Raw genomic sequence first — 13,741 nt, 5'->3', positions numbered from 1 at the left:
TAATTTTCTCCATGTAGTCATAGGTCTTGAAAAGTTGAAATCATTGACTAGATTCCTCCAAAAGACTCGAACCGCGTTATTTAGAACCCACCGCGAAAATTCTTCCGAAAGTTCACTCTACTAGAAGCCGGCCCCCTGTTTGGTTCCAGGTAAAGGCAATCGAAAAGACTACTGTAGTAATTTTACAAAACAATAAATTAAAATGAAAAGAGTATAATTAAGTTACTATGTTAGATTTATGATTGTTAAATTAGGAATATAGTAGTATCATATATAAACAGAAAAGCCATTGTTATTCACCTATTGGCAACGACATTTGCGGCTGTAAACACATCGAGTTGAATTGAGTATTGAGTTCTTTTAATTAGTTTCATTCGAACCTGAACCCTAGCCAACGTTAAAATGTATTCCAGTCTACATTTTTAGGAGCTGGTTCAACAAGCTATGTAAGAGCATCAGCAGTGTAATAAGCAAATATGAATAATCAAAACATGTCACATCAAATTTTGATTATCCATTTAAAGATTACTAAAGATAGTAATGTCAAATCTCACATTGGTTATTTTTTGCCCATAATCAAAACCAATAGGCCCTCCAAACTTTTTCCTTTCATTTCACGCATATTTTTTGAAAAAACGATTTTTGAAGGGAAAAAAAAACAGTTTATGTTAGAAACAGTAAAAAAAAAAGTTTTTCGAAACAAAAACAGTTTTTCAAAAAACACAATTTGTTCACTTAAAATTGTATTTACACAAATAGTTTTGAAAATTTAAAAACTATAAATACAGTTTTTTAAAAACAGATTTTGTGTAAAAAACAGTTTTCTATAAAAGAGTTTTGAAATTTCAAAAAAAGATTTTTGAAAAAACACACTTCATTTACTTATAGTTTTTAAAATTTTTGAAAAAATTGTTTTTTGTAAAAAAAAAAAAGCTTCTAAAAAAATCTGAAAGTTACAGTTTTTTTAAATTATTTTTTGAAAACATTGTTGAGAGAGAGAGAGAGAATATGGAAGAGAGAAGGTTTTTGTGTAATGTTAGTGTACTTGATTGAGTGATAAAATTTGGTTATTGACAAAATATTGCTAGCTTTGATTATTGAAGAGCCAAAATTTAATGAGTTGTTAAGAGGTTGCTAGGCTTGGTTATTCTAATGTGAGCACTTTTTTTTTTTATCAAATATTGCTAACTTTAACAATTTTTTATTTTGCTTATTCCATTGTGGATGCTCTAAGCTTAAGTAGCTTGGTTTGTCTTAATTACAACTTGTTGAGCTACTTGAAAAAATGACAACTCGATCTCCAAGTGTATTTAGTTTGAATTAATTATCATGATTCGAGGCAGTTTAACGAGTCCAACAAAATAACTTAAATAACAAACTTATCATGTCAATTTGAGTCGAGTACATTTCGAAGATTAACAATCGAACTTCATAATTAATTGAATTTCAAACTATACTTAATTACGTATGAAGTTGTTCTAAAATAACATTTTAATGAGCTAAATACATGTCAAACTTGAGTAACTTGCATGATTTATTACATTGTCCCGTAATTGGTTGCCACTTGCCACAAATATAAAGTTTGCTAGCTGCGACGCAAATAATACTCATAGAAGAAATAGATGATACAAGTGATAGTTGCTTATTTGGTTTTAGATAACATATATGCATGCACATTTTTTTTCCCCGAAATAATTTAACATGTCACAAAAGGGAAATGTTATAATTCAAAATGGTGGATTACTCAAGATTAATTTGCCGGTTCATTCAGCAATCTATATCAATTGCCTGAAACTCATTCACATTATTTGATTGTCAGTTTTGAGATAAATTTTTGAATAGGTTTGCGTATCTTTTCATCTTTAGTCAATTTTTTACTTTACTTTTTGTATAGAGGTACACATAATGCTATATACACCTAAGAAGTTAAACATAAATTGAAAATTCTATAAAAAAATCATTAAAGACGAAAAAACATGAATAATGAGTTACCAAAAATTTTTGGAGATAAAGACAAAAATAGAGCCACTTTTCAGGTCCTGAGCCTTGTTTTGGCTCAATAAGGTAAGTGACTTTTTTTTTCTTTATTCAATTTATTTATTTTTTGCATTTGTTTGTTTTGCATCAAACTTTTGTAACTTATTGATTCGTCTCAATGAGAAGAGTCGGAAAAGTAAAAAATTACGATCAAAACTATTAACTCTTTCATCATTCATGTTTTGAATAAAGTGGCTCAATATTTGTCTTTTATCTCCAAATTTTTTGAATAAAGTGACTCAATTTTTGTCTTTATGTTAAAATTTCACTTAACTTCTTTTTTTTTTTTTTTTGGGTCAAGCGGAAAATCGTTTCACTTAACTTATTGAACCATAATATAACAAGGCTCATTCTGGGCCCCAAAGGTGAGAGACTACGCCTAACCACAAACAAAGTGGAGTCGGAGAATGTTTTTGTGATGTTTTTAACAGTTTTGTGTAAACTGCAGAGTAATGAGGGGATTAGTTTGAAATTAATTATTTGAAACTGGAAGTGGAAAGATCCCTTGTAAAATCTACTCCTTCCCTCTCACGCACTCAAAACCTCTATATATATACCCCTTCCTCTTCCATCACTCTCCCCACTGCATGTATCTCTCTCTCTCTCTCTCTCTCTCTCTCTCTATCTCTCTCTCTCTCTCTCTCTCTCTCTCTCTCTCTCTCTCTCTATCTCTCTCTCTCTCTCTCTCTCTCTCTCTCCTTCTGCTTCCTAGCTCGAGAGGACTCTCTCTCTCTCTCTCTCTCTCCTAGCTCGAGAGGACTCCTATAATAGGTGAACAACGGAACAGACACGCATACAAGAGCAGCATCAAAATTACGGTAAGCCATTGTTAAACTTAATTATCGCGTAATTGCTCCTTCAAATGCACATTAACCGTCTACGTTACTGGACCAACCCCCCCTCCTCTCTCTCTCTCTCTCTCTCTCTCTCTCTCTCTCTCAGAAGCTTACATTTTCGGAGTTCGTCTGTTTCTGACTACTACACGCATTGTGCTCAATCTCAGATGTCCGGAGAGCTTATACTTATCTCGATTAACTATGGTACTAATCTCAGGGTTCATTAGGTGATGTTCATTTAAAACCGGAACAAAGTCTCGTACAGTAGCTTTGAACTTGATACTTAAAGACCGAACAAATTCTATTTAGGCTAAATTCTGGTTAACTTTTAGCATTATTTTTGGAGGTTGTCCTTATTAAAAAAAATTGATTTCATTAGTTTTGAGCTAAACTTTTGTAGATTATTGAATCGTTTCAAAGAGAATATTCGGAAAAGAAGCCAAGTTTAAGCCAAAGAAGCCAAGTTTTTTTTTACTTGTTTTTTTTCTTCTGAAAAATGGATATTTTTCAAAATATTTGGGTAAAACTAATTTTTTATTTTTTTTTACTTTTCCGATTCCTCTCATCTAGACGAATCAATAATTCATAAAAATTTGGCACAAAATTAACAAATGTGATTTTTAATAAGGACAAAACCTTCAAAAAAAAAATCCATAAAAGCTAAGGAGAACTCAACTGCGTTTCTCTAGGCTTTTTGAGTTTTTTCTTGTTTTGTCCGTGTTTAAATTTTTTTTCTAAATTTTTAGTTTTGCGTCAATTTTTTTTGACTTTTTGATTCGTCTTGTCAAAAGTCAAAAAAAAATTGGCGCAAAACGAACAAGCACGAAAAAAATTTAAAAAAGGACAAAATGTTTAACTTCTAGAAAAAGTTAAGTGGAACATGACAAGGCTTAAGTTAAACTTGAAAATTTTTTCTGTATTTGAATTTTTTTTGCATTTTTTAGTTTTGCGCCAAACTTTTTTGGGTTATTGATTCGTCTCGACAAGAGAAATCGGAAAAATAAAATTTTGACACTTTTGCCAAAATATTTTGAGAAATAACCAATTTTTAGCGCAAAAATGACAGACGAATCAATAACTCAAAAAAGTTTAGTGCAAAACTAAAAAATGCAAAAAAAAATTTAAATAATAATAAAATTTTCAGATTTAAGTTAAGTCCAAAAGAACGAAACCTTAAGTTGATTTAGAATTTGCGGTTTTTCCTCTAGAACTTGTTGCATTGGCTTTTCATTTGCTATGATTTTTTTTTTTTTTTGAACAGCTGCATTTATTTTTCCTCTAGAATACAAATTGGAAAATGATTTTGTCACTCTTTTTTTTTGGTTAACGTCACTCTCCTGTAAAATATACTTACAGGGTAATGACGTTAAAAAAAAAGGAATGGTAAAATCAGCGGTCTACAAATTACCCAACCGTGTACCGTCGCTCTTGAATCAATACCTTTTCTAGAAGAATCTTAAAACGGGTCAGTTCTCTTGGTCCAAGTCAGCGTTTTTCCTTAAAGATTCCGTGGCTGTACGGCAATCAGCAATTAGACTACCAAGAAGAGGAGGAGATTTGGTCCACTGAAACTGCAAGGACAATAATGCCCTTGCAATGTCATGCATATTACCAATTAGGGAGTCATAGAAGAGCATAGGTGGTGTTAATTTTAGGGGTGAGCAAAATATATCTCAAACAGTGAATCCAGTCCAAATCGAAAGGTTTTGTTCGGTTTTTTAGTAGTATGGTTTAAAAAAATTAGAAACCGTGTCATATGGTTTAGTTTGTGGATTCACTGTCATGATTATGGTTCTAAATTTATCCGAATTGTATAATACATTATATATATTTATAGTTATATATATATATATATATATATATATATATATTATTTAATTATAAATTCACCAAATAAATATGAGAGTCTTAGTCAACTACTTTCCTAATTTATTGATGCTATAAAATCCGCCGCAATATTTAGTTTTCCTTCCTTGGCAAGATGTTTAGTAGTTGGTAATCCTTAGTTGATTCATTTAGTGACTTACCAATATTTCATTTTCTTAGTTTAAGAGTTGAGACAATTCTTGGTATTCTATTTTTATTTATCTTCGTAATTTTATGTACTTTAAATATTTTTTGAAGATGATAGCTTAATTTAAAGCAAACCGTGGTTTAAAATCAAAACCGAACCGTATTTTAATGGTTTGGATTAGATATTGGTTTGATTCTTGATTTACTATAATACCAAACCCATCCGGATCATGCTCATCCCTAGTTAATTTCATGGTTCCGGTAAATAGTTTTTAAACACCCATGTGCCAAAGCCAAAATTTGGCATCAAGAATGGTGAAACCCTCTTCACCCTTGTGCTAAACTCAATGGCAAACTTTGACAACACCATTCTTGGTGCCAATTTTGGCAGAAAATGTGAACATCATCCAAACCATTTAATTTGCATCGAAAAAATGAGATGGGTTTAATTCAATGGTCTGGATTGAGATTGTGCTAAAATGGCACTAAACCGGTACAGCGACATTGCTATTTTCTTTTTGACAATATTGTAGCAAGTAAAAAAAATCACTTTAGCAATTCCACTTTGGCAGCAATGGGTGGACTTGCTCTTAGAGATTGTGATTGCTTTTGGGGGCCATAACTTAGGCGGAAGCCAATTAAGTGGTTGATTACGATTGGCCATTGTTTTACGGGGACACGTAAAACTAATCATAATCTCTCATAATTCCATGTAGAGAAAATGTCAGGCCGGTCCTACTTTTCACTTTCATAGCCGGCCAAGTCCTATATACGAATGTGTGTTTCCTTACAGATTCTGTGGGCGTAATTTTACAAATTTACCCCAATCCCCACCTCTATAAATACTTAAACCTAAACCTAATTATCTTCCTCTCCTCTTCCCAAAGATCCCCCTAGCCACCACTGCTGCCCCTTTGCTGCTGCCGCCCTTCCCTCCCACTTGCACCAACGACGGCACCGCCGTCGCCCCGATCTCCTCCTCATCCGCCACAATCTCCTCCTCATCCTTCGCCCCGATCTCCTCCGCAACCTGCTGCAACCGCGCCGCCACCATCCTCTCCTTCTACCGCCGCCGTGATCTCCTCCTCCTCCGCCCCGATCTCCTCCGCAACCCATGTCGAGCCCCCGGCCTCGCCTCCGTCCAGATCCAGATCTGGATCCGGATCTCCATCACCAGACGCCGCCACCATCCTCTCCTCCTGTCGCCACCACCTTCCTCTCCTCTTGTTACTGCAACCGCGCAACCACCATCCTTTCCTCCTATCGCCACCCTCCTTATTTTTATTTATTTTTGGTTCAGATATGTGTTTTGTGTATGGAGCATGTGATTTTTGTAAGTTGAGCATGTGAATTAACAGTTAACACTGCTACTTAACAATAAAAAATCAGCATTTAGGGTTTGGAGATTGAAAACACTGGTAATTAACAATTAAAATTTAGGGTTATGGGATAAAAACGCAGCTAATTAACAGTTAAAAATTAGAGTTAGGGGCTAAAAACACAGCTAACTAACAGTTAAAAATTAGAGTTAGGGGCTAAAAACACAGCTAATTAACAGTTAAAAATTAGGGCTTCATGGTTATGGGATTGAAAACACTGCTAATTAACAATTACAAAATTAGCAGTGTTTTTAAAGAGCTAAATATATAAATTTAAATTAAAAAACAAAAAACAAAAAGGGGAGGAAAAAGGAGAAGAGAGAGGATAGAGAGAGATGAAAGGGTATTCTTGAAAAAAATATATGGCCAAGACCTAGTCAGCTATGCATTCTTTTTTATTTATGCGCTAGGACTTGAAGGGAAGAAGTCCACTCCCATAGGACCGGCCAGGAAGAACACCTTCCATGGGTTATATAGGTTATTTCGCCCCGGCCCCACCCAGTTTTATATTTTGGAGTATATTTTACAAATTTTTTTTTATAAATATTGATAAAAACTTATAAAACTTAGGAACATAATTAAAAGTAAGATCAATTTTCATTTTGAGAACACTAAATTATGGTAAATGATACGAGGCAATAACGATTATGCATTTGCCAAATGATATGATAGCAACAATACTTGAGATTAATCCTTCAATTTATCAAAATCGTCCCATAGAAACTGGAATGAGTGGATTGAGTCTTGAAAAAATCGTCAAACCAAAATTTCATTAATATTTCGGCCCCCTCCGATTTTGATTCCTGGGCTCCGTCACTGGTCACTTAGATCTTATTTTGTTTTATACTTTTGGTACACTATTAGTCTATTACTTCTCTCATAGGCTCATTGCATCAACTTGAGAACATTGCGTTTTAAGTCTTTCATATTTTAACTCCATATTAATTAGGCGTACTTGGAGATAGTAGATCCAAAAGAGTAATAAGCGATATAGAAATGGAACAAAAGTGCCATTGAAAATGTTTGCCTTTTAGTAGGAGACACGCTTCAACTTCTTCCCATGCACCACAAATTGGATCAGGGGAATTGGTAGCTGTATTTGTGGCAAGGGATCATCCATCTCTAAAAGTTTCGTCTCCCATGCTCAGTTTTATGATATCGCGAAAGTCTTGAAAAAATGATTTTAAAGCACAATATTGACATTATTACCTTCGCTTTCTTAACCTTGAAGCACAAGCCCTATTTGTTGAGTATCCACTGTTGTGTTGAATTAATAGATTGTAGATAAACGATCACCATGACTGGTGTTCACTCGTTTGTGCTGAAGCATTTCAAAAATTTACTGCATACTGTTGGTATCTAAAAGCAGAAGAACCCAATTATCAATGAATATCATTTCTCGATGGTATTTATTTCTCCTACTAGAACAAAGTAGTAGATGTTTCAAGTAGATTAGGCCATATTTAGGCTTACAGAACCACAATTTGGACTTGCAGCCCTTCATAATCATATCTTGCTTAATTGTCTATATACTTGATGCTAGGTCTTAATCAAATGTACGTTCTTTTACTCAATGGGTCTTAATCAAATGACTAATTCTGGTAAAGGGAAAGGAAAATCAAATGGTTAAAGCCAGAAATTAAAGTTCATTGCCATTGCAAGACAGGTCATTTTTATATTAACTTAACATGACCTTTTACCTAAAACTAATGGGCGCATGTGTTTTGATTAAACTGTTAGTATATGTCAATAATGGTTATGGGCCAACTTGATTAGGGATCTGTCGTTGCATGTTCTGATGGTGATTTGTTTGGTAACAGCGTTGAAATTGCATGCTTTCTGCTAAGTAATGTGAGTAAATGTTACCATATTTTTGGGGCATGTTATCAATTTCTGTAGAAAACGTCATTAGGATCGATGGATGTCGTGAACTAGTCAACTAGCAAAAAACTCCGAATTTAAGAATTTTGTTGGATCACTATATCCATATCCATTTTAGTGTCCTGTTTGTGTAGGTGGTTCAGAACGAAAATGATGAACATTCAAATGAGAGCCAAGACCTTGTTAGAATCTTACGTATCGAGTCTATTGACAATTTAACCTCTCTCTCTCTCTCTCTCTCTCTCTCTCTCTCTCTCTCTCTCTCTCCCTATCATTTTGCTGATCATGTAATATGAAATGTAGTTGAATGCATCCTATGAAGCTACATAACTTGAACTAAATATGGAAAATTCCCTCTGTTGTGCATGTTGAAGCTGCAGGACAAACTAAAATTGTAGGATATTATACTTAGTTGACAACATAAGTTGTACGTGGTTAAATGTAACCAAAAGCGGTATCAATTAACAACCTTAGTTTAGATTTCAAACCCTGGCTCAAACCGGTATCAGCTGACTCGGTCCATATTAATGCAACAACGACAATCACACGTCGATTCATTGAATTTTGCCTCCGCAAAGCTGTGAGATTTGTTCTACTACGTCTTTATGGTGCTATGCAATCCTGTGTCAGCTGACTCGGTCCATATTAATGCAACTAGCATTTTTGCTTATCGTTTCTTTTTTTTTGAGTCACCAAGTACTTACCTCAACTACACTGCAAAAATAGTTTTACTTTAGCCCCCCTTCATTCAATTAATTTACAGCTGTTATTTGAGGCCTCCTTTCTAAAGAATGAGCTTTATCAACTTAAATTTAACAAGAAAAAGTTCTTACAGGCAGAAGTGTATTCTGTGCTTGATCGCTAAGTGATGGGATTGCCACAATTACCAACAACAGAGGATGAAAGTTCTGTTTTGGTTTCTTACGACTCATGGCTGGTAAGTTTTTCATATTGATGCGATTTGCCAGTCAATCCCGCAATTTACCAGCTAAATCTTGTGATTTATTTTATACGTGGTTAGTTGTCACCACCCGAACTACTACCACCATCTTGCTCTCCAACTTTGTAAATCTCATAATTTACTTTTGCGAATCGTGAACCAAGTTTTGCATATCCCTTTTTTTTTTGTTTGCTTTTTAAGGTCTATATTGATCCCAAGTTTTTTCTATTTGTCTATTTTGATGTCATACAGTTAAAACATCCTTCTGCCTTGGACACATTTAATCAAATGTTGAGCATCACGAGAGGGAAGAAGATAGTTGTATGTTTGGATTACGATGGAACTCTATCAAATATCGTGGACAACCCTGAAAAGGCTTTTATGACCGATAAGGTAAATATTAATTCCTCACAAAAACTTTGTACTAGTAGTCTTGGAAGTTTCTTTTCTACATGGTTTGTGTTTAGGGGTCAGTGTATCATGCAAGATCACAGATTCACAAACTACTCCTGTCCTGTAAAGAATTAAATGACGGTTTTGACCACATTAGCGAAAATTGTGTGAATTACAGATGCGTATGGTATTGCGTGAAGTTGCACGGCATTTTCCCACAGCAATTATAAGTGGAAGGGGAAGAGAGAAGGTAATTAGTTTTATAATCAAGAAACAAATCAGTTGTCGCAAAAGCAGTGTGTTGGTACGTGTGTGTATTTGTGCATCTCATTTCTTCCCTCCTGTAGGTGTCTGATTTCGTTGACTTGGACAATGTTTACTATGCCGGAAGCCACGGTTTGGACATAGCAGCTCCATTGCGGTCCCCAACCTATGGAGATCCCAAGCACCAAAGTAGAGCTCTTGACAGAAAGGTGGATTTCACTTCTTCACCCAATTGCATTTGGTGAAATTAGTTTCAAGTTCTTTTTTGTTGGAAAAACAGTGTCCCAAGAATTGTTTGCTTTGAGGCCGGAGGGTTTTTTTCTGGTTGCATCGAATTGAAATAAATTAACACGCTGGATAGCAACTCAAATCGACCAATTAGTACTCGAATTTCATTCCATAATATGGTTGGTTCGTATTTGTAGGGTAATGAAGTAGTTCTCTTCCAACCAGCAAAGAAGTACTTACCTGCTATAGAAAAGGTATAAACATTACCTGCATTTAAATGATACTACTAGTTGAACCTTGAGCATTTCAAGAGTTTCCTCACGACGGATGTATTTCGTTTGCTAATAGATTTTAAGTACGTTAAATGAGAAGACTAGAAGCATACAAGGCGTGATGATTGAAAACAACAAGTTCTGTGTTTCTGTACATTTCAGACACGTTCGAGATGAGGTACGTGTTATTGTTCATCTTCCCTAATGAAAAAGGAAGAGTCTTCTAGTCCACCATAGTACTAAAACATCCTTTTTTGAAACTCCCATTTATAAGTATTCCTATATGAGGGCATATAGCTAATGGGTGCAGACGTTCAAACGCAGGATTTTTGCACCCTTGAGAAGCTGGTAAATTCTGTCTTACAAGAATATGAAGAGTTTCGCATCTCCATAGGAAAAAAGGTAATTGTTTCTTGTTCTCCATGCTGCATTTAGTGTTCTTTCATATTTTGTTTAGAAGTCCTAAGATACAATGATTAATTTTCTTATTTCCACGATTCATCTTGATCTGTGTTTTTCCGTAATTTAACAGGTTTTTGAGATACGCCCGGATATGGAGTGGAATAAAGGTCATGCTCTAAATTATTTTATTGACACATTAGGGCTCGGCAGCTCCAACGATGTCCTTCCTTTGTACATTGGAGATGATAGAACTGATGAAGATGCATTTAAGGTACTAGTTTGATCTCAAAATTGCTTCATGAAAACTACAGAAGTAAAGGTTTCTCTTATTTTTTCCCCACAAGTCGTAATTCTTGATCAACCGAGGATCAATATTACTAGACTTTTGTTCGGCAACATACCAAGGCTGCAAGGCAGATGATTCATTCATTCTGCGTAGAAACAACCGTAAGAATATCATTGAGCAATATGCACAACAAATCAATCGATCAGCTGAATGCCATAAAACCGTCTCAGAGAATTTCATCGCAAAGCAAATCGACTTCAGTTCCCCAGTTAATCGTACTCGTATCATCTAGGTGTCCATGCAGATAAAATATCGGAAGGTGTGTCATGCCAAATAAAGAGAAAATTCACATCACCTAACCTTTGAAGTTGGAACCATTTTCTTAATCAAACTGCTTACTATTTAAGCATCAATTTTTACTTCTTTTTCGTCGTTTGAAGCTTTATCTTTTTCCTTTTTCACTGAAGTACTGATCAGTTTTATTTTCTTTTGTATTTGGTTGCTAACAGGCCATAAGAAATAGAGGAGAAGGTTTTCCAATTGTTGTTTCTTCCAGTCCAAAGGACACCGCGGCTTTATACTCTCTACGGAACCCATTGGAGGTCAATAAATTCTTGATAAATCTGGTTATGTGGAGGAAAAACTCTTCTTCCAGCAAGTCTTTATGTCAGAATTTAGAGGGGAAAACCCGAAAAGACTGGCTACTAACGCCTACAAGCTGCGCGGAGCAGAGGACATTCGACCCTTTATACTCGGTCGGAACGCGATACTGGGACTGTAAAACTTGATGTGTATATTTAACACATTCATACAAAGAGGAACATACAAAAAGTAAGAGGAGGAAATTAGAAGCGCAAGAGATTTGGAGAATATTGTTGAGCAAATTAATTGATTCCTTGTAAACATTTGTTTTTGTTATTGTTTTCGTTTTCCTTTTCTGTGACCCACCCAGTGTGAAGTTTTGTTAATGAGAGAAGATACAATTGGTAATATCATCAAGCGGATTTGAAGAGTATTTTAGAGAAATTTGAGTTACACCCTCTGTATTCATTTGGTACGTACATCTTGCCTTTGCACATTTGTGAAATGCCAACATGCATCAGTTTTTGCAATCACTGATTAGGTAAAATGGCAAACTTGTTGATTTTCTTTTGTTTCGTAATGTGATTTAAAAATGAGGAGGAACGACACATATGGTATACATTATACCTCTAGAAATCACAGCGGCGAAATTGAATTTTCACCGAAGTACTAATCAAACAAGAGCATTACTAGGGCATGTTCGGACCTAATTCATATAACGAGCGTGTGTGCAGAAAATACAAACTCTTTCGGAAAGAAAAAGGCATTCCCACTCACTAAAATTTGCGAGGGAACACATAACATAGAGCAAGAATAAAGGTACTACTGGAGGATCACGGTACTACTAGAAGCCTAGAGGGTCATGTAACCTAGGTCCGGACAAGGATAAGATTATTTGATTTTAAGAAAGAATTTCACGACTCAATAGAGACACACATACTTACTTTTAGAGTTATCTGATGCACATCACATACGTTGGTGTTCCAAATCCTTCTTTTACCTTATTTTTGTGGAGTTTTTTTTTTCATTTTATCCACCAAACTATGCACATTTTCTCTACTTAGTCTATAAACTATTAATTTGACGATTGCATCCCTTCAACTATCATACCGTTACCTACTTAGTTCAATAGATAACGGAATTTAGGAATTTTGATGGAAAATGTCATGTAAGGCCTCTTTGGGAGCCTGTAGAGTAGATATTTGATTATGAGAATTTTAGAGATAAAAATTAATTATAGCCCTTTAGGATAAAATTATCAGAAAAATAAGATCTTCGCACTGGTTTCAACAGATTAAAAATTAGAGCACTTAATTTTTTAACCTTATTTTTTAGTATATAAACCTTGTTAAAAAAGTAAGTGCTCAAATTTTTAATCTGTTTGGATTGTTGCGGAGATCTTATTTTTCTGATCATATTATTCTAAAGAGTCATGATTAATTTTTCTCTGTAGGGCTATCATAATTAAAAATCTATTTTTTATTTGGGACCCTTTAGAGCAGATACTTGATTATGAGAGCTTTATAAACAAAAATTAATTATAACCTCTTAGTATAAAATAATCAGAAAAATAAAATCATCACACCGGTTTACACAGAATGAAAATTAGAATGCTTAATTTTTAACCATAATTTTAATATATAAACAGTCTAAATTCTATATAAAGAACTAAATCTTTAAAAAAAAAAAATGTATCTGTCAATCTCTATAAAATGCCTCGCAAGATTCTGATATATGAACCTTGTAAAAAAAACGAAGTGCTCCAATTTTTAATCTATTTGAACCGATGCGAAGATCATATTTTTCTGATCATTTTATCCTAAAGGCCAAAGGGTCATAATTAATTTTTATCTCTAAGACTCTCATAATCAAGTATATGCTATACAAGGTCTCAAATAGGACCTTACGTGACATTTTCTGTTTAAATTTCTAATTTCCATTATCCATTGGACTAAGTAGGTAACAGTATGATAGTTGAGGAGATGAAATCGTCAAATTAATAGTTTAGGAACTAAGTAGAGAAAATATGCATAGTTTGGGGGATAAAAAGATATATAAAAAAAAAACTCTATTTTTGTGTGAGCTCTACACACTCTATATGTATGAATACCACATAATTGTGTGGTGGAAAAAAAGTTCGGAACACCGACATGTGATGTCCCGTGGCATGGCATAATTACTCCACGAACAGATACATAGGGATGGCAATCTCGACTGAACCAATGGGT

The 13,741-nt window shown here is 34.5% G+C and overlaps 1 protein-coding gene across 3 annotated transcripts; it reads left to right on the top strand.

The window, feature by feature from the left end:
• The first annotated feature begins 2,695 nt into the window (after positions 1–2,695).
• On the top strand, positions 2,696–11,966 carry LOC131323686 (probable trehalose-phosphate phosphatase C). Of its 3 annotated transcripts, none has more exons than XM_058355542.1 (10): positions 2,696–2,855; positions 8,982–9,083; positions 9,339–9,479; positions 9,658–9,729; positions 9,827–9,952; positions 10,169–10,225; positions 10,320–10,421; positions 10,568–10,645; positions 10,776–10,916; positions 11,441–11,966. In XM_058355542.1, the coding sequence occupies exons 2-10, from the start codon at positions 9,015–9,017 to the stop codon at positions 11,717–11,719; spliced, it is 1,065 nt and encodes a 354-aa protein (XP_058211525.1). In that variant the 5' UTR covers positions 2,696–2,855; positions 8,982–9,014; the 3' UTR covers positions 11,720–11,966. The 3 variants fall into 3 exon arrangements, with proteins under 3 accessions (XP_058211525.1, XP_058211522.1, XP_058211517.1); XM_058355539.1 differs by having other exon boundaries at positions 2,760–2,855; positions 8,986–9,083; XM_058355534.1 differs by having other exon boundaries at positions 2,776–2,858; positions 9,003–9,083.
• Positions 11,967–13,741: the final 1,775 nt, after the last annotated feature.

This window comes from Rhododendron vialii, chromosome 1a (genome assembly GCF_030253575.1).
Source record: "Rhododendron vialii isolate Sample 1 chromosome 1a, ASM3025357v1".
NCBI classification, from domain to species: Eukaryota; Viridiplantae; Streptophyta; class Magnoliopsida; order Ericales; family Ericaceae; genus Rhododendron; species Rhododendron vialii.
The sequence above is the reverse complement of the archived record's forward strand: the minus strand, read 5'-3'. Positions and strand labels throughout refer to the sequence as shown.